Consider the following 25,981-nt stretch of genomic DNA (forward strand, 5'->3'; position numbering starts at 1 on the left):
CAGCTAAGAACTAGCTAAGTCCTGAAAAATGTCTCCAACTGACGTGGAACGTCTTGGCACATCCAGCGTCTATCAGCACATGAACCGAAGTTTGTTAGGCTCTACACACTTGAAAAGATGGTTCTTCAAGGGTTCCTTAGTAAAGAAAATGGTTATAGAAAGAATCATGAACACAAAAATGCCCTTTGCACGACTAAAGGGTTCATTGCATCATGAAAGCGTTCTTCAGACTGATGGGGAATGTGCTGTAGATGGTTCTATAGAACCATTGTCTTTACTGTAGAAACCCTTGAGGAACCATCTTTTTTAAGAGTGGTTCAGAGTGGAAGGCAGGCGTTCCTAATGTTTAGAGTGTAGGACATACAGAGGCATGTGGAGGAGGAAATAATAATAATAATAATAATAATAATAATAAAACTTGAATAGAAATACAACAATAGCAGCTTAGAACTACTTAAGTACTAAATAACTTCTAGAACTGTGGTGAAACCTGACATTTGCAGCATAGTTGTCAGCTTAGGACCTGAAGTTTGTTAGGCTTTACATACTTCAAAATGATGGTTCTTCAAGTTGGTTCTTCTTTAGTAAAGAAAATGGTTCTATATAGAATCATAAACACTCAAAGAACCCTTTGCATGAATAAAATTTGATGATGAAAAGGTTCTTCAGATTGATGGAGAATGTGCTGTAGATGATTCTATATAGCACCGTCAAAAAGGGTTCTACATAGCACAAAAAGGGTTCTTCTATTGTAACAAGCTTGACATTGCACAGCACATTCTCCATCAATCTAAAGAATTGAGTGTTCATGGTTCTATATAGAACCATTTTCTTTACTAAAGAACCCTTGAAGAACTGTCTTTTTGAGAGTGTATTCTTCTCTTTTCGCTTTGCTTTTGGTCTAAAATGAAAAAGATGAACCCCTAAAGTCAGAGAGGTGATCAATCACAGTGCAGTCAGACGCTGAACCAGCGCTGATGGTGGGGGCTGTGAGGCAAAACAGTCCCCAAAGAAAATGTATTGTTTCTGATTTACCACTATGTTACCATCATGCACTGTTAGAAATAAAGGTTCTGTGCAGGAATATTTTTCATTTATCAAGATACAAACAATGCAAATGTTCCCTCAAAGGTACAACAGTGGTTTTAAGGTCTGATTGTGAACCTTAAATAAGTTCTTCCCAGGTGAAAAATTCGTATCTGTACCTTTTCATAACCTTATTGTTTAAAACAGAACAATAAAATAAAAGCCTGGAGGCGAGACGGGGTGTGTGGAGTCAGTACAGCTTAGAAAATATCATTTCAGTGGATTATGGTTCAGTTATGTTCCCTGACTAAAGTTACTGAGATGTACCCTTGAGGGAACCACCCCAGTGACAAGAGGGGTCCTGCCCCAGTGACAGTGCAGTCCCTTTATTTCTGAGAGTGTAAACATTACATAGAAAAACACATGTAGATTCACTGTTGGTTTTTTGGGAATTACACTAGATGTTGGAACATTGTTGTGAGGATTTGATTGGATTCAGCTACAAGAGCATTAGTGAGGTCAAATCAGGGTTCGGCAACATGTGGCTCTGGAGCCGCATGCGGCTCTTTTACTGCCCTGTTGCGGCTCCACAGCAGAATCAGATTTGTGGGTAAAAATAAAATAATCGTCCTTTGCAGTAAAATAAAGCTCTGCTGATCATTCAACACAGTTTGAACAATAAATGGTCTTAAACGCTGGAGTTAATGTAGCCTATTTCAGCCAATTCACCGTTTAACCCTGAAGGTTGGTTCACAGACTGCTAGTCACATCACTACAGACAGCAGTCTTGCCTAGCTAGTAGCTAACGAAATGGCACAGAGAGAGATTTAAGATGAATATCGATAATTTGGAGACAAATTGATTTATCTGCTTTATAATCAGCCCAACCGGTTCCCTGATGTGTTTAATCTGCAAAGAAAAATGCTAAAGTCACGAGGCTGAAGGCAGTTTCTCATTTGCCAGCTTCTTGTTCTAATTCTTTACGGTTCCACCTTCCACCTGGAGCAGCAGTTACATTCTGTCACCTCAGACACCATTTAAGGTGGAATGGGAAAATTCGAACAAGAAGCTGGTGAAAGAGAAGCTGCCTTCAGCCTTGTAAAAAGTCGAATGTTTAGAGACATTTTACAAAAAACTGTTCCACTTTTCTGGAAAAGTTTCCTGCCAGAGATGTGAGAAAAGCAGCTATAGCTGAGCTAAAGTGTAAAGCAGAGCAAAGTAAGTCTGCATTTTTCTTTTATAGTTTTTAGCCTATGCTAGTGCATTAGCACATACTGAGACTTATATACAGCCAAGATGGTAAACTGGACATCAAATATTGTGGCTCTCAAGGTGGTTTGGGTTGCCGACCTCTGGGTCAGGTACTGATGCTGGGTGATCAGTTCTGGATCACTCCAACTCATCACACAGGTATTTGGCATTTATGCTCCTCTGGGTGAGACCTGGCATTAAGCATGGGGAGCACGTTGACCTTGGGATTATGTGCTGCTGCTCTAGTCTGGTGCGTTCTAGTGGTCAATTTCTTCTATTTTTGCTTGCTTGTCACACTTGAATGTTTTAGATAATCAAACTGCTTTTAAACGGTGGACAAAGATGAACCAAGTAAACACAAAATGCTGTTTTAAATGACAATTTTCTTTATTAAAGGAAAAATACTGTTTAGCCCAACTTACGCTATGTAAAAAGTAATTGCCACCTTAGCTAGTAACTCAGCCAGTTAACCATATTCAACTGAATATTGGGTTCAATTTCACCAACCACACCCAGGCATGATTACTGCCAGACCTGTTGAATCTAAACATCACTTATATAGAACTTGTCTGGCAATATGAAGCATCTAGAAGCTCTGAAAAAGCAGTACATGATGCCACTTTCTAAAGAGATTCAAATACAGATGTGAAACAAAGACATTAAAATTTACCAGTCTGGAAAGGGTTACAAGGCCATTGTGAAGGCTCTGGGACTCCAGTGAACCACAATGAGAGCCATTTTCCACAAATGGAGAAAACCTGGAACAGTGGTAAATCTTCCCAGGAGTGGCCGGCCTACCAAAATTTCACCAAAAGCACAGTGATCACTCACCCAGGAGGTCACAAAAAACAGACGCACATCTAAAGAACTGCAGGGCTCTCTTGCCTCAGTTAAGGTCAATGTACACAATTCCACAATAAGAAAGACACTGGGCAAAAATGGCATCCATGGGAGAGTTGCAAGATACAAACCCTTGCTGACCAAGAAGTATATAAAGGCTCATCTCACGCTTCCCCAAAAAAACATCTAGATGACTCCTAAGACTTTTGGGTTAATATTTTGTAGACTGATGAGTCAAAGGTGGAACTTTTTAGAAGACATGGGTCCCATTACATTAGGCATAAAGCTAACACCAGTCAAACATGGTGGTGGTACTGTGATGGTCTGGGGCTGCTTTGCTTCTGCAGGACCTGGACGACTTGTCAGAATTGATGGAACCATGAATTTTGCTCTCCATCAGAGAATCTTGAAGATAATGTGTGCCTGTCAGTTTCTGGCCTAAAGCTCAAGCGCAGTTGGTTTATGCAGCAGGACAATGATCCAAAGCTCACAAGCAAGTCCACCTGAAAGGCCTAAAAGAAACAAAATTAAGGTTTTGGCTGAGTCAAAGTCCTGACTTGAATTCCACTGAGATGCCATGGGACTTTAAACGGGCAGTTCATGCTCAAAAACCTTCCAGGGTAGTCAAATTAAAACAATTGTATAAAGAGGGGTGGGCCAAGATTCCTCCACAGCAATTTAAAAAATTCATCTAGAGTTATCACAAATGTTTGATTGCAGTTGTTACCGCCAAAGGTGGCACGACCAGTTATTAGGCTCAGGCGGGCAATTACTTTTCACATGGGTAATATAGGTTTTGAATAAATGTTTATCTTCAGTAAAGGGAATGATTTAAAATGATCATGTGAACTTAAAAACATAGAACCCAGCAACTTGCATAACCAGCCTGCCCCGTCAGCATCTGGTACAAGGATAAAGTGCCCTTTCAGCACCATGGGCAGAAACCTGCACCAAAAACTGCCCCTTCAGCAGGCACATGCAGTGGTGACCCTAGAAGGGACTTAATGCTCTGCCCTTTTGCTCTCAGCTGCATGCACAGTGCTGGAAACCACACCTATAAAACAAGCTTTTGTCATTGGAAAAAAAAACAGATTTGTACGAGACTCTGTGTGTAAAATTCATTCATATATACAGACTGACCTTTCTTTTGAGCACCTTCCCCCAAACTGTGCACAGGCCTGCACTTTGGCACCATGGACAGAAACTTTTCCTTTCAGCACCATGGACAGAAACCTGCCCCTCCAGAACTGTAAACAGAAACCTGCCCCTCCAGAATTGTGGACAGAAACCTGCCCCTTCAGAACTGTGGACAGAAACCTGCCCCTTCAGAACTGTGGACAGAAACCTGCCCCTTCAAAATTGGACAAAAACCTGCCCCTTCAGAACTGTGGACAGAAACCTGCCCCTTCAGAACTGTGGACAGAAACCCGCCAGTTCAAAACTGGACAAAAACCTGCCCCTTCAAAACTGTGAACAGAAACCCCCCACTTCAAAACTAGACAAAAACCTGCACCTTCAGAACTGTGGACAGAAACCTACCCTTTCAGAACTGTAAACAGAAACCTGCCCCTTCAGAACTGTGGACAGAAACCTACCCTTTCAGAACTGTGGACAGAAACCTACCCTTTCAGAACTGTGGACAGAAACCCGCCCCTTCAGAACTGTGGACAGAAACCTACCCTTTCAGAACTGTGGACAGAAACCTACCCTTTCAGAACTGTGGACAGAAACCCGCCCCTTCAGAACTGTGGACAGAAACCTACCCTTTCAGAACTGTAAACAGAAACCTGCCCCTTCAGAACTGTGGACAGAAACCTACCCCTTCAGAACTGTGGACAGAAACCTACCCTTTCAGAACTGTGGACAGAAACCCGCCCCTTCAGAACTGTGGACAGAAACCTACCCTTTCAGAACTGTGGACAGAAACCTACCCCTTCAGCACCACCGACAGAAACCTGCCCCTTCAGAACTGTGGACAGAAACCTACCCCTTCAGCACCACTGACAGAAACCTGCCCCTTCAGAACTGTGGACAGAAACCTACCCCTTCAGCACCACCGACAGAAACCTGCCCCTTCAGAACTGTGGACAGAAACCTGCCCCTTCAGAACTGTGGACAGAAGAGTCCATAACGTCATATATGTTACTTGCACTTACTTTCTGAGTTATAGACATTTTGAATGTGAGTTGGTTTTATAAGGGTTGTACAGTTTTATTCATTTAATAATTTACTACAATTTTAGTGTTTTGTCAAATTATATTTGGCAAAATAGACTCAATCATTCTTCTCTCATATTTACTGAAAGTCTCAGTGCATCTCAGTATTTGTTTTGTCCGCCAGCTGCCTTAATCCCAGCTTGAACTCTGCCTGCCATCAGTCCTAGCCCTCTTCTGCAGAATTGGAGAATCCTCATTATCCCTAATCCACATCATACACACTGTCTGTTCAGATGGCACAGTGTGTTTTGGTCGATGTCTAAGGACTGGCTTTTCAGAAAAGATCTCAGACAGCTGAAAACGCTGTTTGCCTTCCTTTCAAATATTATATATGTTTTCATATATATTTAAATATGGGTCATTCTACAGAAACGTCCACTTTTTCATCTATTCCTAGGAGTCACTGGTGTTACTGATCCTCATTGGTGTTACACATAAGAAAGGTAACACCAGAGACATTTTTAATGGAATATGCATTTTTATAAAAAGGCTGCTACAGAGAATCAAACCACATGTTGTCAATTATGGAATATCCGCTAAAATATGTAATTTAATCCATTTGTTTTCTATTTTTTCACAGTTGCCTAAGAATAAAGTAGGTCACACCAGTGACGTCAGTTAAAAGCTTCATATGAAATCATGAGCTAAATGAGAAAATCTCTGTGGACACAGTGGACTCACCCTGTGCTTTTCTTCATAGATCTTCAGAAAACAGGTAAAAGGAGGTCAAGTGATGTCATCAGTGTGATTTTTATTTCAAAATAAGAGATTTTTGTTATGCAGTGACACCAGTGACACAACTCCTGGGTCCACAACTTTCATTATATATTTTATAATATTTATTTTGCATTTGTTTTCTTTATGTCATTTAAATCATGTATTTCTTAGTCATGTATAGATTATTGCAGTTAAAATGGCAGAAAACCGTGTTTTTACCTCAAAATATGGCCTCACCCTTTACACATAACTGTGGGGACGAGCACGTCTGTGGTGCTTGGAATTCTAGATAATTGATTTAAAGACCAATATTGCTAAATTGATGCTCAAGAAGGTGAAATTGTTAAAATAACGTATTTTTTTATTTGAAAATATAAATAAAGTGTAATATATCTGTAAATGCTAGGGACACAAAAATGAACGTTTCGTGTCTTTCATTCATTCCAGCCAGCTGATGGCGCCATTGTAAAGTTTTTAGTCTTTCTTTGGCCTTGTGTTTCCCAGGATTTCATTTTAAACTGATCATGTGACTCAGATGCAGGAAAAAACATGTAACTATGTGCAGACTACAGAGCTGTCAAATATAAATGTGATTATACTTTATTACTATACTGCTCAGATTTGTGCACGCTCTATTTAATGCCTTATTCATTATGTGAGAGGATTAACCCCCCCAACCCCACCCACCCCACCCACCTCATACAGCAGTGCATAATATGAACTGCACCGTTAGAAAAAAGGTACTCTATACAGTCAATCAACCAACCTTTATTTAAACTTGCAGTAACTGAGGGAGACCCTCATTTACATTGTAGTCAAGCCAATGCAGAGATCAGGGAGGGAGAAGTTAAATAGTAAAAACATAACAAATGTTAAAGAGTAATAATAATCATAGTAGTAAATAAAAAAGAAATAAATCAACAAACCACTAAAATTACAACAATAAAATCAAATTAATCAAAATTATAGTTAATGAAGTAAATGAAGAAATAAAATATGTAAAAGAATAGCTTGGCAATATTAAAACAAATAAGAACAGATTAATAAAAATAAAACAATAACTAAAAACATCAAAAATCACTTTAAAATTTGACTAAAATCAAGCGGTTAGAGTCGTATGCAAAAGTTTGAACCTGGCTTGGACCGATGAATAACATGTTTTATTGATTTTATTCAATAATTTGACTCTGATTCTAAGTAAAAAAAAAAGTTAACACTACTGCACTATGTCTATTTATTTTTTGAGTTTAACACATTGGCAAATAAACATGTATAATGTGCTAGGATTCCTGCACAGGCCTGATTTTGTGTTCTTTTTTCCCAATATGCATGGACTGAATGCCTGGAGAGTGAACAGTGTGCTTTGAAACAATTTACAGATTACAATTTAAAGAGTAGGACACGTGTTTTTCCATGGTTTGGGCCCTTTATGGGAAATTAAAGCTACAGTATGTAAGATTCCTCTCTGGTGGAAATGTGTAATTGCATGCACTGTGCAGAAGAATATCTTGTAACATGGGTTGTTCTTTGGACCCCTTCCCCAGTGGATGAATCTGCTGATAGTGAGCACATTAAAGAGTATTCAAAGAGAACTCAGTCAAACCTTGGTGACATTTCTTCTGAGGATGTAAGTAAATTACCGACTACTGTCATCTCGTCTTCGTCATCTTCATGCTAATTAATTTAATAATTTGCGTGACGTTAATACGCAAAGACGCACGACATGGTCCAAAAAAGTGTTGTAATATCCAACCTGAACTTAGAAATCACTATGTCAGGCTATACAGGGCGACATATGCACACCATATCTTAGCCTGTTCATTTTCTCCTGGCTCTGTAATGTTATTTCTTTTAGTTATAACCAAAAAATCTTGCATAGTGCAGCTTTAACTGGTTAAGCTATTCTTAGATTTTAGAAGTGTGTAATAAAACGTTGGGAACATTGGTGGGCTCTAATCATTTAAGGGGTTAAATATTCAGCTAAGACCAGGCCGAGATCAGTCAGGTGTGCCATTGAAAGGCGTGAGGTCGCTCATTAAGATCACTATAAGATGCCAAAATGATGCTGTCTATGTTTTACCATCATAGATGCCAATGTGCAGCAAATTTACACAATGAGGTTTTTTTCAGTATTTCTGGCTGGATTATCAGGCTGTGAATACATTTAAAGAATGTTTTGAAAAAGTGTTAACAGATTAAAGGGGAATCTACTATATGAGTTACCTGGGTGACTGACTGACTGCCCAGGGGCACCAAAAGGCTGCAAGTGCACAGTGTTGTTTAATTTGTTTTAAAGGGGAACTCCACCGATTCTGCTTAATTTACTTACTAATTTACTTAATTATTCAGTGGTTTAGATGTAAACAAAATCATTCAGAGTGGTTTGGTGTGAAATGCGCCTTTCTAGAGAAATTTACTGAGTCAGAATTGTTCACCATTATAGTACTAGGAACCAGACATTGTTATGTCTACACTACAAATATCACATTTGATCTGCTACCAAAAATGAACAGTGAACTTAAATGTGTCTTATATGTCTTTATATGTCACAGTGATAATGATAAAACAGTGCTAAATTAGAAAAAATACATTACGCCCTGCATGTACCTCTCCGCCCTGCTCACATTTGTGAGTGAAATAACTTAGTCGTCGTTAGCCACCGCACGTTTATCACTGTTAGCCGTTAGCTTACAGACTGTCTAATGTGGGCCACGCAACAAAATAACTGTCTACCACGCTATCCAACCTCATAAACTGGTAAGAGGAGTAGCAAGTAGTTTGTTGTTGACGCTACCAGTTTTCATTCAGGTTGCTCTGCGCCGACGCCGGCGGGTTCTGTCACTCTCTCCCCTTTTTGGCTCTCTCTTCTTTAGACCGCAGCAACTCCTTTGTGTGTTCTGCTTCAAATTGATATGGATCTATGACATTTTGGAAACAGACCTCCTCTAAGTCCTTCACATACTCTGCCATCTTCCTCCTCTACGTCCTCCACATACTCTGCCATCTTCCTCCTCTATGTCCTCCACATACTCTGCCATCTTCCTCTTCTAAGTCCTCCACATACTCTGCTATCTTCCTCTTCTAAGTCCTCCACATACTCTGCCATCTTCCTCTTCTACGTCCTCCACATACTCTGCCATCTTCCTCCTCTATGTCCTCCACATACTCTGCTATCTTCCTCCTCTATGTCCTCCACATACTCTGCTATCTTCCTCCTCTATGTCCTCCACATACTCTGCCATCTTCCTCTTCTAAGTCCTCCACATACTCTGCTATCTTCCTCCTCTATGTCCTCCACATACTCTGCCATATTTCTCCTCTACGTCCTCCACATACTCTGCCATCTTCCTCCTCTATGTCCTCCACATACTCTGCCATCTTCCTCCTCTATGTCCTCCACATACTCTGCCATATTCCTCCTCTACGTCCTCCACATACTCTGCCATCATCCTCCTCTACGTCCTCCACATACTCTGCCATATTCCTCCTCTACGTCCTCCACATACTCTGCCATCATCCTCCTCTACGTCCTCCACATACTCTGCCATCTTCCTCCTCTATGTCCTCCACATACTCTGCCATCTTCCTCCTCTATGTCCTCCACATACTCTGCCATCTTCCTCCTCTATGTCCTCCACATACTCTGCCATCTTCCTCCTCTATGTCCTCCACATACTCTGCTATCTTCCGGCCATGACTTGCAAATGTTTTTATGTCGCTGCTCTCAGAACATTTTTCAGTTTTTGATGCCTGTTGTTCTTTACATTGTGTGTGAATTTCATGATGAATGGACCAAAAGAAACTTTTTAAAGTGACTTCGAGACACGTCTCGTTCCATTGACTTACATTAAAAGTAAAGTGGGTTTTTCCTTCTCCTGTAAAGTCACCATTATGGAGATACGAGGTTTTGTTCCAACAGCAGTGATATATAATGTTGATGATGGTAAATAATGGTGAAATAATGAGGGGGACTGAATGTAAAGCTTCTCAAAAACATGAAACGATGTCTCAGTCATCAGGCAGTGTTTGCGTAACTGTGTCCTGTAATAACTCTCAGTGAGGGAGATTTTAGAGACATTAAACTCTTCCAAACTTATGAACGGTCCTGTGTAGTCCAATGAGATTTTGAGTGTTTCAAAACGGTAAAATAATGAAGGAAAATGCCCCAGTAGTCTGGGAGTGTGTGAGAGCTGCCCTCAGCTCCGTAGTCTGTGATTCTGAGTGGAGCTTTGCTCTTTATGAACTGATCTAAAGATGTCAGTGTAAGTCTGAAGGAGACAGAGAGCAGATGATAGATGTGTGATTAGTGCTCTTTACCCACTTTACAGTACAGAGACGCACTCGCACGCTTGAGTTTGAACACTCCTGGTCAAATGATATGTTTGTGTTGATTTTGTAAGTGTAAACAAGTGACACATCCTCTACAGTGAGCACAGTTCCGTACTTTTTAACATATAGTGACTAGGGTTAGCGTGAGTTGAACAGATTGAGGAAAATAAAACTAAAATAAAATCGTGGCCCTGTGAGGTTATTTTATGTTTCATGTTTCATTTTTTCCAATGTTACACTATAAACAGAATAAATGGACAGGCGTGCAGAAACATTCCAGAGGGTGGAGGATGTAGAGGACGTCATCTGATCAAAGGTGTTAAAATGTTGCATCGGCTGCATTGCTGTGTTTTGTGTTGTCGGCTGTGGTATGATGTGTCAGCGTGTCTGTGTTTGTGTAATGTGGTGTGTGTGTGTGTGTGTGTGTGTATCTGTGTTTGTGTAATGTGTGTGTGTTTGTATAGTTTGTCTGTGTTTATGTAATGTGGTGTGTGTGTAATGTGATGTGTGTGTAGTTTGTCTGTGTTTGTGTAATGTGGTGTGTGTGTGTAGTTTGTGTTTGTGTAATGTGGTGTGTGTGTGTGTAGTTTGTCTGTGTTTGTGTAATGTGATGTGTGTGTAGTTTGTCTGTGTTTGTGTAATGTGGTGTGTGTGTGTAGTTTGTGTTTGTGTAATGTGGTGTCTGTGTGTGTAGTTTGTCTGTGTTTGTGTAATGTGTGTGTGTAGTTTGTCTGTGTTTGTGTAATGTGTGTGTGTGTAGTGTGTCTGTGTGTAATGTGGTGTGTGTGTGTAGTTTGTCTGTGTTTGTGTAATGTGGTGTGTGTGTGTAGTTTGTCTGTGTTTGTGTAATGTGGTGTGTGTGTGTGTCTGTGTTTGTGTAATGTGTGTGTGTAGTTTGTCTGTGTTTGTGTAATGTGGTGTGTGTGTGTAGTTTGTGTGTTTGTGTAATGTGGTGTGTGTGTGTGTAGTTTCTGTGTTTGTGTAATGTGGTGTGTGTGTGTGTGTGTCTGTGTTTGTGTAATGTGGTGTGTGTGTGTGTGTGTGTGTTTGTGTAATGTGTGTGTGTGTGTAGTTTGTCTGTGTTTGTGTAATGTGGTGTGTGTGTGTAGTTTGTCTGTGTTTGTGTAATGTGGTGTGTGTGTGTGTGTCTGTGTTTGTGTAGTTTGTTGTGTGTGTAGTGTGTGTGTGTGTCTGTGTTTGTGTAATGTGGTGTGTGTGTGTAGTTTGTCTGTGTTTGTGTAATGTGGTGTGTGTGTGTAGTTTGTCTGTGTTTGTGTAATGTGGTGTGTGTGTGTGTGTGTCTGTGTGTGTGTAGTTTGTCTGTGTTTGTGTAATGTGGTGTGTGTGTGTCTGTGTTTGTGTAATGTGTGTGTGTGTGTAGTTTGTCTGTGTTTGTGTAATGTGGTGTGTGTGTGTCTGTGTTTGTGTAATGTGGTGTGTGTGTGTGTGTTTGTGTAATGTGTGTGTGTGTAGTTTGTCTGTGTTTGTGTAGTGTGGTGTGTGTGTGTGTGTGTGTTTGTGTAATGTGTGTGTGTGTAGTTTGTCTGTGTTTGTGTAATGTGGTGTGTGTGTGTGTAGTTTGTCTGTGTTTGTGTAATGTGGTGTGTGTGTGTCTGTGTTTGTGTAATGTGGTGTGTGTGTGTCTGTGTCTGTGTAATGTGGTGTGTGTGTGTAGTTTGTCTGTGTTTGTGCAATGTGGTGTGTGTGTGTAGTTTGTCTGTGTTTGTGTAATGTGGTGTGTGTGTGTGTAGTTTGTCTGTGTTTGTGTAATGTGGTGTGTGTGTGTGTAGTTTGTCTGTGTTTGTGTAATGTGGTGTGTGTGTGTAGTTTGTCTGTGTTTGTGTAATGTGGTGTGTGTGTGTGTAGTTTGTCTGTGTTTGTGTAATGTGGTGTGTGTGTCTGTAGTTTGTCTGTGTTTGTGTAACGTGGTGTGTGTGTGTAGTTTGTCTGTGTTTGTGTAATGTGGTTTGTGTGTGTAGTTTGTCTGTGTTTGTGTAATGTGTGTTTGTGTGTAGTTTATCTGTGTTTGTGTAATGTGGTGTGTGTGTGTGTAGTTTGTCTGTGTTTGTGTAATGTGGTGTGTGTGTGTGTGTAGTTTGTCTGTGTTTGTGTAATGTGGTGTGTGTGTGTGTGTAGTTTGTCTGTGTTTGTGTAATGTGGTGTGTGTGTGTGTGTAGTTTGTCTGTGTTTGTGTAATGTGGTGTGTGTGTGTGTGTGTAGTTTGTCTGTGTTTGTGTAATGTGGTGTGTGTGTGTGTGTAGTTTGTCTGTGTTTGTGTAATGTGGTGTGTGGTCTGATTCCAAACTCAGTCTCAGGAGAAACTAATCCAGACAGAGCTTAATCTCATCATCACATGTGAGAGAGAGAGAGAGAGAGAGAGAGAGAGATAGAGAAGGAACACAGAGAGTGAGAGTGAGAATGGAAGGAGGGAAAGAAAATGGGGAGAGAAAGGGCAAGATAAAGAAAGAGACAGAGAAGAGAAAGAGAGACAGAGAGAGAGAGAGTGATAATAGGGGGTGAGTGGAGTTAGTGGTGTGTCTGGCCCAGAGGAAGCCGTTTAGGATGAAATACACTGAAACACCTGAACACACACACTACCTGCACACACCTATGAAACACTTCTGTGTGTGTGTGTGTGTGTGTGTGAATGATGTACACAGGCTGCAGTCAATGGTGTGTGCATGACAGTTTTCAGCGAGCAAGTTTTAAAAAATAAGCTGTTAAAAACAGCTGGAAAATCTAAATGTCATCTGGCCAAGGGTGCCAAAACTTTTGCACACGACTACAGTGTGATTTTGTTTACGTCTTTTGTTGTTTGAAGTATACAGTACTGTATACAATACAATACTGCTCGCTCAAATCTTTAGGGATGTCAGAAAAAAACTCTCAGTCAGGCTGCAGTGATGCTGCTGCCTCCTGACAGACAGGAACAGCACAACGTTTAATCACTGTACCACATCGTCCACTAACTCTGCTACAGACTGCAGGAACAACACTCTGCATTACTTCAATATGGGCGGGGCTACAGTGCTGTAGTTCGGACAGGTTTGATGAGAAATCTGTCTGTTTTCTGTTATAAAAAGTAAGATAAACTGTAATATTTATTGAATGTTTTATTTATTGAAATAATGCATCATACAAAGAGGATGAATTAAAACATTGATCAGTTGCTTAAACCCAGCTGACGATATCTCATCAACATTTACAAACCATATATCTGTACTGCAATCTGTATAGCATCACTTACAGAGAAATCTGGGCAAATCTTTATATGTAGGCACATACACTCTCAGAAATAAAGGTACTGCCCTGTCACTGGCACTGGGGTGGGACCCTCAGGGGTACATCTCAGTACCTTTAGTCAGGGAACATAACTGAACCATAATCCATTGAAATTACATTTTCTGAGTTGTGTTGGCTCCACACACCCCGTCTCGTCTCCAGGCTTTTATTTTATTGATCTGTTTTAAAACATTTGGTAATGAAAAGGTACAAATACAAACTTTTCACCTGGAAAAACTTATTTAAGGTCCACAGTTGAACCTTAAAACCACTGTTGTACCTTTGAGGGAACATTTACATTGTTTGTACCTTGATAAACAAAAATGTACCTGCACAGAACCTTTATTTCTAACAGTCCACGGTAATATCAAAAAGTTTGTGCACCCCTGGTCAAATGACATGTTTTGGTGACTTTCTAAGTGAGAATAAGTTAACACACCCTCTACAGCGACACACTTCAGCACATTTTAACACATAATTACTGTTTATTTGCTGAACTTAACATTTTAGGGAAAAATTAAACATAACACAATGTGGCATGTGCAAATGTTACAGCACATTTTATATTGTATTATTGTTTTTCTCCATGTGTTAAACTTAGCAAATGTGTGTGGCAGACCTGGCAACCCCTGGTTCCTATGACCACCACTGTAAAGAAATCTGAGGCTTTGTTCACATTACCAGGTTGAAGTGGCACAAATCTGATTTTTTTGGCCTAATGTGACCCAGATCTGATGTTTTCAGGGCTGTGTGGACACGCAAATCTGATCTTTTCAAATCCGACCTGAGACATTTCATATGTGGTCCTAGATCGGATACGTATCTGATTCGTGGCCATGCGACCTTAATGTGACGCATGTGCTTTTTTTGAGCTCGAACACATTCTGGGTGATGAGCCCAGCTGTCAGTCAATCAAGCTTCATGATGGCTCCTGTGATGCTGGTGAAGACGAAGCTGAACCTCTGGGAGCGACTGGCGTTTAATTGGCAGTTATGATTGTTCACCTCTGGATGAGCCGCGTGAAGCAACGTGATGCGTTGTTCTTTTGAGCATGCGGGGCAGTTTAGGAGCTGATCTGTTCAGACTGATGTCACATATAGATCACATTTAAATGTTATTGTGAACAGCCAAACAAAAAAATCGGATTTGGTGAGAAAATCAGATTTGGACCACTTTTACCTGCTGTGTGAACCTCTGTAATGACCCACTTTACACCAACCACTCTGAATGTTTACATTTTACCAACTGAATTAGACAGAAAACTTTGAGACACTTAAACATCATAAAATTATAATGACTTTTGTTACCAGAGTAAACAGATACTACTGATAAACAGATAAACATAAGCAAAATACAAAAATGTTTCTAAAAAGTGGAAATAACATCAGAGCACATAGAGAGACTGTCTGAGCGGATAAGATCACAGTGGCTTTCTGCCTTGCTGTCTTTTTAACACCTTTAATCTATGAACGTGATGCAGGCGGCAGTACCCTGGCAGAAAGAGTAGAAAGAGTGGATATGTGTTATTAGAGGGCTGCTGAGTGGAGTAGGGCAGTGGGGTTTATCCTCTCAGGATTAAGGGTGTATCTGCAGCACTGGTGTGATTTTTTTTTCACTTAGTGTAATTTCAGGACTATAAATACTCACTGCTGATAAAAGGACGTGACATTGATTCACCTGGAAATCTAAATGTTCATCAACCCTTTTCAATCAGACGTGACTGCGTGTGCAAACTGCCGTTTTACCATCATTTCTGGAAAAGAAATACTGAGCATGCACAGGTCTTAGACTGCATATTTACCTACTGTGAGCTTAAAGGGGAATTCCACCCATTTTTCATTAAAATTTGAGATGTAAACAGAGCCATTCAGAGTGGTTTGGTGTGAAATGGTTCATTATAAAGAAACTTACAGACTCAGATATCTCTACAGTGGTGCTGATAGGAACCAGACGTCACAATGACAACAACACAAATGTAGACATTTTATTTACTATTAAAACCACCAGTGAACCTATACGAGTCTAGTATTTCTGACTTAGTGAACTGATATGTAATTAATTTTCATGTCAGATTCTAAGGAAAAATGTAAGAGTGCATGCAAGCTTTTGAAAATTGAGCGACAGAAATATACAGTTTTGTTAAAAGCAAAGACTGAGTGAGAAGAGAGTTAAGAATTTTGGAAAATGGGTTCATTGAAAGCATTTTCTTTATTCATGCGAGTAAAAAAACTGTTCATGGTTCAATCTAAACAGTGTTATTGTGTTAACTGTGTGAAGAGTTTTGAAAAAGAGAGCTCAGTATTCAAAGTGCTTGATTCAAGTTATTGTTTATAAGTGAATCTGAAAACTCTTATCATTTTACAGAAAGGTGAGATGTTTTGTTAGTCTATTGGCAGATTATTTTGCTTGTTTCAAGAAATGATGCCTGAAACATTTCACAGTTTATTTCACTGTTGCAGAACGTCTGCAGAACGTCGCCGCCGGTGGTGGCAGAATTTTCTATCACTGCTCCATTGAAAACACCGTCATTTGTGTACCACCAACATGTAAACACAGCTTTAGACTTTCCACTTATGTCATTTATAATACTTCTACTTCTTATTCCATCACTGTCAGTATAGACTCTGTAGCCAAATGTTTTGATGCTGTTCTTACATCACCATAATACAAGTATGCTACCAACACCTTAGCAACCACCTGGCACAACATAGCAATGGCCTAGTAACACCTTAGCAACCACCTGACATACTATAGCAATGGCTTAACAGACTTTAGCAATCACTGGGATACCATAGCAACACCTGGCAACCACCCAGTATTCCATAGCAATGGACCAGCAACACCTTAGCAACCACTGGGATATCATAGCATTGGACTAGTAACGCCTTAAAAACCACCTGGGATAGCATTGCCAATGGACTGGTAACACCTTAGCAACCACTGAGATACCATAGCATTGGACTAGTAACACCTTAGAAACCACCTGGGATAGCATTGCCAATGGACTAGCAACGCCTTAGCAACCACCTGGCAAACCATAACAATGTCTTAGCAACACCTTAGCAACCACCTGAGATACCATAACAATGGCTTAGCAACACCTTAGCAACCACCTGGGATAGTATAACAATGACTTAGCAACTCCTTAGTAACCACCTGGGATAGTATAACAACGGCTTAGCAACACCTTAGCAACCGCCTGATAAAGTATAACAATGGCCTAGCAACACCTTAACAACCACCTAACAACCTCCAAGCAAAGCCCTAACAACAAGCTGGAATACCATAGCAACCTTGCAGCAACACCATAGCAACTACTGTTCATAGACTTGGCCTTTCTAGCTGGTTCTGCTGCCAGTTTGATTGTCTGTCTGTTTGAGCCTCTGCTGCAAAAATGACAAAATGATGTCTTTGCAAGCAAAAACAGCTTAAATCTAGTCAATATTACTGATATTTCTCATTATGAAATTGTTACAAGAATATTATAAGATATTTTAACTCGTTTCTGGATGTTTCTTACATTGTTTTAAGTAATATTACCTACAGAATTTAGATTATTATTATATGATATAATGCATAGAAGCAAAATGATCTGCCATAAGACACGTTTCACTGGATACATGACTGAAAGCAAGAAGTAGTTGGAAAAATCTAAGAATGTTTTACAACAATCTCAAAATGAGAAATATTGGACGTGTTGATTAGATTTAAGATGAGTTACTTTGCCAAGACATGTTTTTTGCAGTGTACAGGTCAGTGATCTGTCTAGTTAGAGAGAGTGGAGGATTTTGTTAAATAAGCAGCCTGAACTTAATCAAAAGGGGGCGGGGCATCGTTCTCGTGCTCTGAGAAGCGTTCTGGCGGCTCTGTGTGTGACGATGATAAAAGAGCCGAGCTTTGGGGATCACAGACCCGCACTGTATACACACAGACACGCAGACATATGGGGGATGCAAAGCCAGGGCCTAATCTTTTTGTATGAAAACAATTTGTTTTCTGCCGCTGGCCAGCAGAGCCACTGTCCATCGGTTACACGGTGAAAAAAGGATGTGAGAAACGGAGTGAAAAAAAGAGAATGAAAAATAAAGAATAAAGAGCAGATGAGGGATGAGTGCAGCACAGCTGCAGTGACACAGTTTGTGTGTAATAGGATTTCTCTCTGTCTCTCTCTCTCATTCTCTCTCCCTCTATCGCGGTAGTCACGTGAGAGGGCACGGAAAGTAGATTTCTGATCCATCAGACTAAACCAGACTGAAACAACACCCCCCCTTAACCCTCTCCCCCCGCATCCGTCTGTGTCAGTTCGTACCTACAGTATCACCTACATCCCCCCACCATCCATCACCCGCTGTACCACTAATCCACATCCAGCACCCCCCCTCATAACACCAACACCAGCACACTCAGTGCTGCTCCACTGCTTGAACCATCCACAAATGAAAATGGGTGCGTGACCAGCACGCTAACCTTAATCTGATCATTTAGAGTAATTTGTAAATTAATTCTGCACCTCTCGCTCTTTCTCTCGCTCTACGCTGATGTGAAGAAGCATTTCAGGCTGTCGTTTCCTGCTGTCTACGCACCACATTCGTACGATTGACGCTTTCACTGCTATTTTTGATTCTGACCTGGGTTCTAAAGTAAATGAGTTAAAGAACCCTTCCTATTTTAATGGCATGGTTTAAGCTTTCACAAGAGATTTAGCTCCATTTCTCACAATACACTCTCAAAAATAAAGGTTCTGAATTATTCATGGCTTGAATGTGCAGGTCTAGAAAAAAAACATTTTATTAATAAATTAATTTTTATATAGTTTCTTCATACTCAAAAAAAAGGTTTTATAAAAGTTATTTTACAAAATAGTCGTTGAAGAACCATCCATTGAAAGTTTCATTAACACTTTATAGTAGGGCAGTGTTAGTTAGTAGGGCATATCTTGGCAACTGACATACACCTACATGAAAATCTACCAGGACTTCTTTCGATATGCGTCAGTCATAACTGCTGCTTTTGTCAGCTTTGATCTCAAAGCAAATGCTTCCGAAGCATCGCAGTGCGCACCACTCGCCTCAGAAACAGCTTCTTTCCCCAGGCCATCAGAGCTCTTAACAGCAAACTACCTTTATATTGTATACAGTGCATGTTGTAGCATAGTCTGACTAGTAAAATGTGTACACTATATGGCCAAAAGTGTTGGGACACCCCTCCTAATTAAAGAGTTCAGGTGTTTCAGCCACACTTATTGCTAAAAGGTATACGAAATCTCCATAAACAAACATGGGCAGAAGTAGTGAAGAGCTAAGTGACTTCATAGGATGACATCTTTGCTCTAAATCAGTGAAATTTCTGCCCTGCTAGATCTGCCCCGGTCAACTGTAAGTGCTATTATTGTGAAATGGAAGCATCTAGGAGCCACTACCTCAGCCACAAAGTGGTAGACCACACAAACTCACACTGACTGCTGAAGCACATAGCATGTAAAAATCACCTCTTATCTGTTGCAGCAGAATAACTGTGTGTCAGAAGCTTCATTAAAAGGGTTTTCATAGCCGAGCAGCTGTACACAAGCCTAAGACTACTGTGTGCAATGCCAAGTGTCAGCTGGAGAGGTGTAAATCACACCTTCACTGGACTCTGGAGTGGTAAATATGTTCTATAGAGTGCTGAATCATGCTTCACTATCTGGCAGTCTGATGGATGAATCTGGGTTTGGTGGAGGCCAGGAGAACGTTACTTATCAGGATGCATAGTGTCAACAGTAAAGTTTGGTGGAGGGGGGATAATGAGCTGGGGCTGTTTCTCAGGGTTTGGGCCTATATGTTAATGTTAATGTTAATGTTAATACTACAGCATAATGCTACAGAAGGCCCTTTCCTGTTCCAGCATGATTGACCCTTGACCTCAACCCCACTGAACACCTTTGGGATGAATTGAAACGTTGATTGCAAGCCAGGCCTTCTCATTCAACACCAGAGCCTGACCTCTCAAATGCTCTTTTAACTTAATGGACTCAGATTCCCAAGGACACACTTCAAAAAAAGCCTTCAGAGAAGAGTTATAGCCACAAAGGGGGCTATTAATGTTCATGGTTTTGGAATGGGATGTCCAGCAAGCTCATATAAGTGTGGTGGTCAGGTGTCCACATGCTGTTGGCCATACGGTGTAGCTTATTTGGTGAAGTGAAATGTTTCCCGAGGGCCACAGAAAATGCCTGACTTTGCACATTATGTCATATTGTCATCATTATGTCACTGTGACACTCTGGGCCAAGAAACCTAATGTCAGAAAAATCTGTCACCAAATCTGGTAAATGCAATTTTCATGACAAACAAAGCCTACTGGAATAAGTGTTTATACATGTTTCTGTAGGTTTATGCCAGTTATGCTAGTTATCAAGGGTTTATGAATGTGTCACGTAGCATTGTGAACAGTGGCCTACAGTGATGTGTTACCAAAATTTCTTTAGCAAGTCACATGTGAGAATTTTTCCTATTATAAGCTCATTTAATTGACCAAAAGTGGTTCTTCGATGCCATTGGTTTTCAGCCCTGGTCTTGGAGAACCACTGCCCAGCCCTGCACACAGTGGTACTTTAGGACAAGCATTGTCAACCACTGTTCTAGGCCATTGCTTCAAAGAACCCCTTTGGCACTTTTGTGTATAAAGTGTTGGACATAGATATACTTATCAACCTGCTGCATATCCAGCGCTGTGCAAAAGTGACAGACCACCCTTCATTTGTTTAATCTAGACAAAACAGCCTTTAAGTACAGGTTGTTGAGCTTTTAGGAGATATTGAGCGGATTAGATAGTAGATTATTAATTAAAATAAGGAAGGGAAAAGTCAAAGGGTTATGAGTGAAAGACCTGGACTTTCTAAAAGTGGAGCTCAAAAAAGGATTAAAAGACCCAGAGAAAATGTCCATCCTTCCACTGTAGGAGACAACTCTTTGCTGTGAGTCTGAAAGGATGTGTAGCTTATTGAAAAAAAAGAACATTTGCAGCTTCTGCCATTCTCAGAACACTGGACTGACCAACCACTGAATGTGTTTGACATTACTTTAGCAGAAACTGCTAAACCAGCTTCTAAGACTGAACTTTGGAGGTGTGGAAAAACCTGAAAGCAAGTCTCCTGAAAAGAATGGAAGCTGTAAAAAGCGGAAAGGTTGACAAAGTAAATACTGAAAAAAAGATATTTAGCTGTTAAGGCTTCTGTACGGAGCCCTGCTGGTGACATCGCGTATAGATAAAAAATTAATGTGTGGCCACGCCATATCAACACGTGGGAACAAGATCCTAATGCGTGGTCACGACTTAGTAAGGTGTGGAAACGAGATAAATAAGTCATAGCCACAACTTAGTAAAGACTGGGAACGAGATCACGTCTTAATAAGCTGTAGTCAAGACTTAGTAAGGCATGGGAATGAGATGATTATGTCTTGACTACAGGATCTCATTCCCATGCCTTATTAAGTTGTGGCCACAACTTAATTATTTCATTCCCACACCTCGTCGTGGCCACGCGTTCTTGTTATTTATACAGGATGTCACCAGCAGAGCTCTGTACTTCTTCGTAACTTTCTGTTAAGTATTTTCTTTAACTTTTTTCCTGACACTGGAAAATTGATATTTTGTACTAGAATTTAAAATTGAAGGGTCGTCTCTGATTTCTGCTCAGTACTGCACCAGAACAAAACCTGGTTTCTCTGTTACTGTTTTTTCCACATGATTTGGCCTTTACATTGTGTCAGAACTTCATGATGAAAGGACTAATAGAAATTGTCCAAAATGACTTACAATACGCTTTTGGTCTCTTAACTTCTATTAACAGTTAAGGAAGTTTTTTCCTCTCCTATAAACTTACAGTTTTGTAGGTTTGAGGTTTTGTTCTGACACCAAACCTAACAAACATACCTCAAACCAGACAGAGTACCTTCTTTACTCGTTTGTCTTCTTGTCAGAGTGGCCTCTTCAGGTGTTCCCTTCAGGCTTATAGATGAACCTGATACACTGCTTAACATACTTAATGAAAACTACACAATGAAAGTGTTATACACTCAGTGACCACTTTATTAGAAACCCCTTCCTCGTAGCTCCACTTTCCAGGTGTACACACTGTAGCCCATATTTTGATGTACAGACATATAAGCAGCCTTCTGGACCAGTGGTCACCAACCCTGGCTCTAAAAAGCTATCTGCTCCAGCTCATTAACCTCTTCAAAAATGAACACGTCAGAGGTAAGTTGGAACTAAACTCTGCCAGAAAGTAGAGCTCCAGGAGGAGGGTTGGTGACCACTGCTCTGATCACAGAGCCATTCTTGGCTGGATATTTTTGGGTGGTGGACCACACTCAACCTAACAGTGACACTGATGTATAAAAACCCCAGTAACAATGCTGTGCCTGAAACACTCATCACCAGAACTGTCTGTGTGTAGGTGGACCCAAAAAGTGGCAAAAGAATGTAAAGTAGGTGTTTCTAATAAAAGCCCTATTGGAGCTGGTTTAGTTTTTTCTTAGGAAGTTCTGTAATTTAAGTGATTACCAACAAAATTTGTGGTTTTTATACAAAACTACAAAACTCCAGTGTGTAGTTTTAAAAGTCTGACTGTGGAATTAATGGCCTTCTCTAATTGGTTGGAGTTCCCATAATGGAACTAATGAAATAACAAAACCTACCAATACGTAGAGCCATGCGGTGTGTTGTTATTGTTATTGAGTAATTGAACACGTGAACATCCAGGTTGTGAACTTTCATTCTGCCCTGTCTGTTGGAAGTTGGAGAAATTACACAGATACCTTATCCTGTACGAATCTGCCAATTAAATCTCTTACAAATTACAGTACCACTACAGTACAGCACCTCCAAAGGCAGGGGTGTCCAGTCTTACCTGCAAATGGCCAGTGTGGCTGCAAGTTCTCATTGCATCAAAGCGGGATCAGCGTTTTTGAGACTAAGACTCACTGATTAAGTGGAATCAGGTGTGTGCTGCTTGTTTGGAATGACAACTTGCATCCACATTGCCCCCTTTACAGACCAGATTGGACACCCCTGTCCGATTGTAAAACTAATCAAGCTCCAGTGGTATCAATGTGGTTGATGGTGAGTGCATATATGTCATATTTTAAATGTGTTTCCTGCTCAAATAATCTGGCTTCCCATAACTGATCTGCATGCATATGCAAGATGATGCAATCTCCTTGCTACATATGTACTTCACAGGATTTTTAGCATAAATTCAGTGTAAAATCTCCCAACATGCACTCATGCTGTGTACAGTAACAGAGCAAGAACATCAACTTGGGCTTCTGTTTGATGCTTCAAGAGCTCAAAGTATTTAAATAGAGGACAAAGTCTCAAATAATCTCATGCTTTCATGCAGGCCTTGGAAAGCAGAGACAGTCACTGCCACAGCATCTTCTAACTGAGCTGCCTCCAGCCAAAGTTCCTGCTGTGATTCTCCATCTGATCCTTTAGCCAGTGTTACTTCCATCTTCACAGGACTTCAAGTGCTTCTGAAGCACCATGCCTGTCCAAACAGCTCGGTCATACTGCCACAGAAGCTTCAGTTACACTGAAGATTGGGCTCTTTCTTCATTGCTCCTCAGACTGATACATAATCTTCAGGTAGAACTCATGACTATATTTGTCAAAGCTTCATGCACCTCACTTTGGCTTCATGCATTCTGGCTAGTGCTCAAGCAAAGGTTTAAGTGTTTTCTGGTGAAACCTGTTTGTTCCCCCTGCAGTTTCAGGTGGGCTTCATGGTAACTCTTCCACTATCAATACTGGTCCCTTAAAGCCCAGCTAAATACCATATTTCCCACCTTAGCAGGGCTTAAAGCATTTACACTGAAGCTTTGTGTATCTCCCATACCCTGAGAGTCCAGCAGTGAAGCCCTGATGTATGTTTTGTTCTACAGTTTTACATCATATGAGCTTCATGGTGAACCTGCCAGTCTCCATGCTGGTTCCTCCTCCAGTTGATGCTGCCCCCGCACTGCGGGGAACAAAGTCAATGGTGGCAGTGTGTTTGATCTGTCCTTTGCTCTGGCTCCAGAAAAACATGAACACAAAGCAAATTGCTACAGAGCTCAGGAACGACAGGAAGCCCATCGTCACGGCAATCACCAATGTTTTCACGTCAAACGGAAAAGGCTGCGGACCCTGGGAGCCATTTACAGGCATCTGGGTAGAAGCAAGGCTCCACCCCTCCAGGAAGAAGTGGGCGGAGCGATTTCGGGATGAGGAAGCAGGAAAGCCACGTACTCGCAGGCTAACAGATATGCTGTCATTCCCCGCTGCATTGGAAGCGAAGCAGCGGTAGTACCCACTGTCCTGGACTTGCGCATAACGTACCTCGAGGGTACCATTGGGCAGGACACGGATCCGTCCAGTAGTGGAAATGAGGGTGCGCTGGGGGCTCACCCAGATGACTGAAGGAATAGGGTCTCCATCCACTTGGCAGAAAAACAAGACTGTGTGACCCTCGTCTGTGCGTACCTCCTGGGGCTTGCGGTTCAGGATACGTGCCTGCCTGCAGGTGAACAGCCCCGGCAGCTCAGCTTCAGTAAAGTCTTGGAAACTTCTTCCCTGTACCTGCACAGGTGAGGCACAGCTGGGTGGCTGCCCATCAAAGTCCAGTCTCAGACGGCGGCGCAGCACCCACAGCATCCGGCAGTCACAAGCCAGTGGGTTTCCATCCAGCCTGAGAACCTCAAGGGTCCCCACCGAGTGAAATACTGTCTCCTCCAGGGTCGACAGATGATTGGATGACACGTTGAGCAGACGGAAGTGGACAAGGCCACGGAAAGCACCGGGCTCCACCCTAAGCAGACTCCCACCCACTAAGTGGAACTCCTGCAGTCGCAGTAAGTCCCCCAGCAGGTTTGACTGGACGGAGGTGATGGGGTTATAGGACAGGTCCAGGTAGCGCAGATAGACCAGGTGATGCAGAGGGGGCATAGGGTACAGAGCTCAGGTTGCAGTAGCTGAGAGTCAGGGAGGTGAGGTTGAGACCAATCAGGCTGTTAGCAGCAACTGAGTCCAGCCCAGGAGAATGGGATATGGTCAATTCCCTGAGCCGGCTCAACCGTCTGAAAGAGTTATTTGGAAGCGTTGTGAAGCCGACCCGGCAGAACCTGTGAACAGAACACATATTCATGATAGTAGATATCTTTTACTTTGTATTCTGTAATTTGTTGCAATTTGCTGTTATTTAATTGTTTTATTAAATTTTCATATAAGACAATATTTTAGCCATCCAATACTTTGCTAATCATTCTAGGTAAAGCAATTTTTGAGAAAATAGTAAGTAAAGATTAATATTCTTATAATAACCTGAGCTGTGACAGTCCAGTGAGCTGTGATAAAGCCTCGCTTGGGACGGAGGTGAGGTTACACCTGTCCAAATTGAGCTCCTGGAGGTTGAGGAGGCCGTTAAAGGCGCGGTTGGAGATGAACACCAGATCATTCTCGCTGGCTTCCAGCTTCTGCAGAGAGGCCATCTCACGGAATGTGAAGTCCAAGAAGACAAGGAGTTCGTTCTCACTGACGTCCAGCAGGCGGAGACCCGACAGGCCCGAGAACGCTCCAACCGGGATGATCTTGAGCCGGTTCCGGGTCAGCCGCAATGTCAGGAGGTTCTGAAGCCCAAGGAAGGCTTCCACCTCAATCATTGTCAGCATGTTGTCACTCAGGTCTAGCTCTCGCAGTTGCCCCAGGCCAGAGAACTGACGGCGTCCAAGCATCTTCAGGCGATTGTTGGCCAGGCTGAGGCGTTTGGTGTTGCCATGGACACCCTCAGGTACAGAGGTCAGGTGACGTGAAGAGCAGTTGACCATAAGAATCTCATGTAAGCACTCACAACGCTGAGGGCAGGGCCAGGGTGGGTCACCTGCTGCGGCCACACCCACTATCCACAGGAGCACCACCCACCAATACACCCCCCGCCAATCAGCAACCTCCACACACATCTGTCCTGCCTACAACAACACAAGAGAAGGAAGAACAGTGATTATTCTGTAAAAAACTACAGAGGGTAATGAAAATCAGATAAACAGAGCTAAATAAAGTTTTACAACTGATGGCTCTTCAATGCCAATGCAATGAAATGCAGCCTTTTAATTTACATTTTTCTTTTAATAATGTGATTTGTCAATGTATTTAAAAAAATCAGATATTTTGAATTTGTTTGCTTCACAAACTGCCACAAAGTACCATTTTGAGCAAATGTATGAACTGGAATATGCTTCACAATTTATGCTTTGCCTTACTTGTTTGCCTTAATTCAGTTGTGTATGTGCAGCCTAAGAAGTTCT

The 25,981-nt window shown here is 41.4% G+C and overlaps 1 protein-coding gene across 1 annotated transcript; it reads right to left on the minus strand.

Moving 5' to 3' along the window:
- Positions 1-21,935: 21,935 nt before the first annotated feature.
- lingo4a (leucine rich repeat and Ig domain containing 4a) lies at positions 21,936-25,639 on the minus strand. The gene is given in 3 exon segments (XM_036576880.1): positions 21,936-24,620; positions 24,622-24,802; positions 25,002-25,639. Coding segments are annotated over 3 exon segments (1,845 nt in total). The 5' UTR covers positions 25,637-25,639; the 3' UTR covers positions 21,936-23,591.
- Between the last annotated feature and the right edge of the window lie 342 nt (positions 25,640-25,981).

This window comes from Colossoma macropomum, unplaced genomic scaffold (genome assembly GCF_904425465.1).
Source record: "Colossoma macropomum unplaced genomic scaffold, Colossoma_macropomum, whole genome shotgun sequence".
Lineage (NCBI taxonomy): Eukaryota > Metazoa > Chordata > Actinopteri > Characiformes > Serrasalmidae > Colossoma > Colossoma macropomum.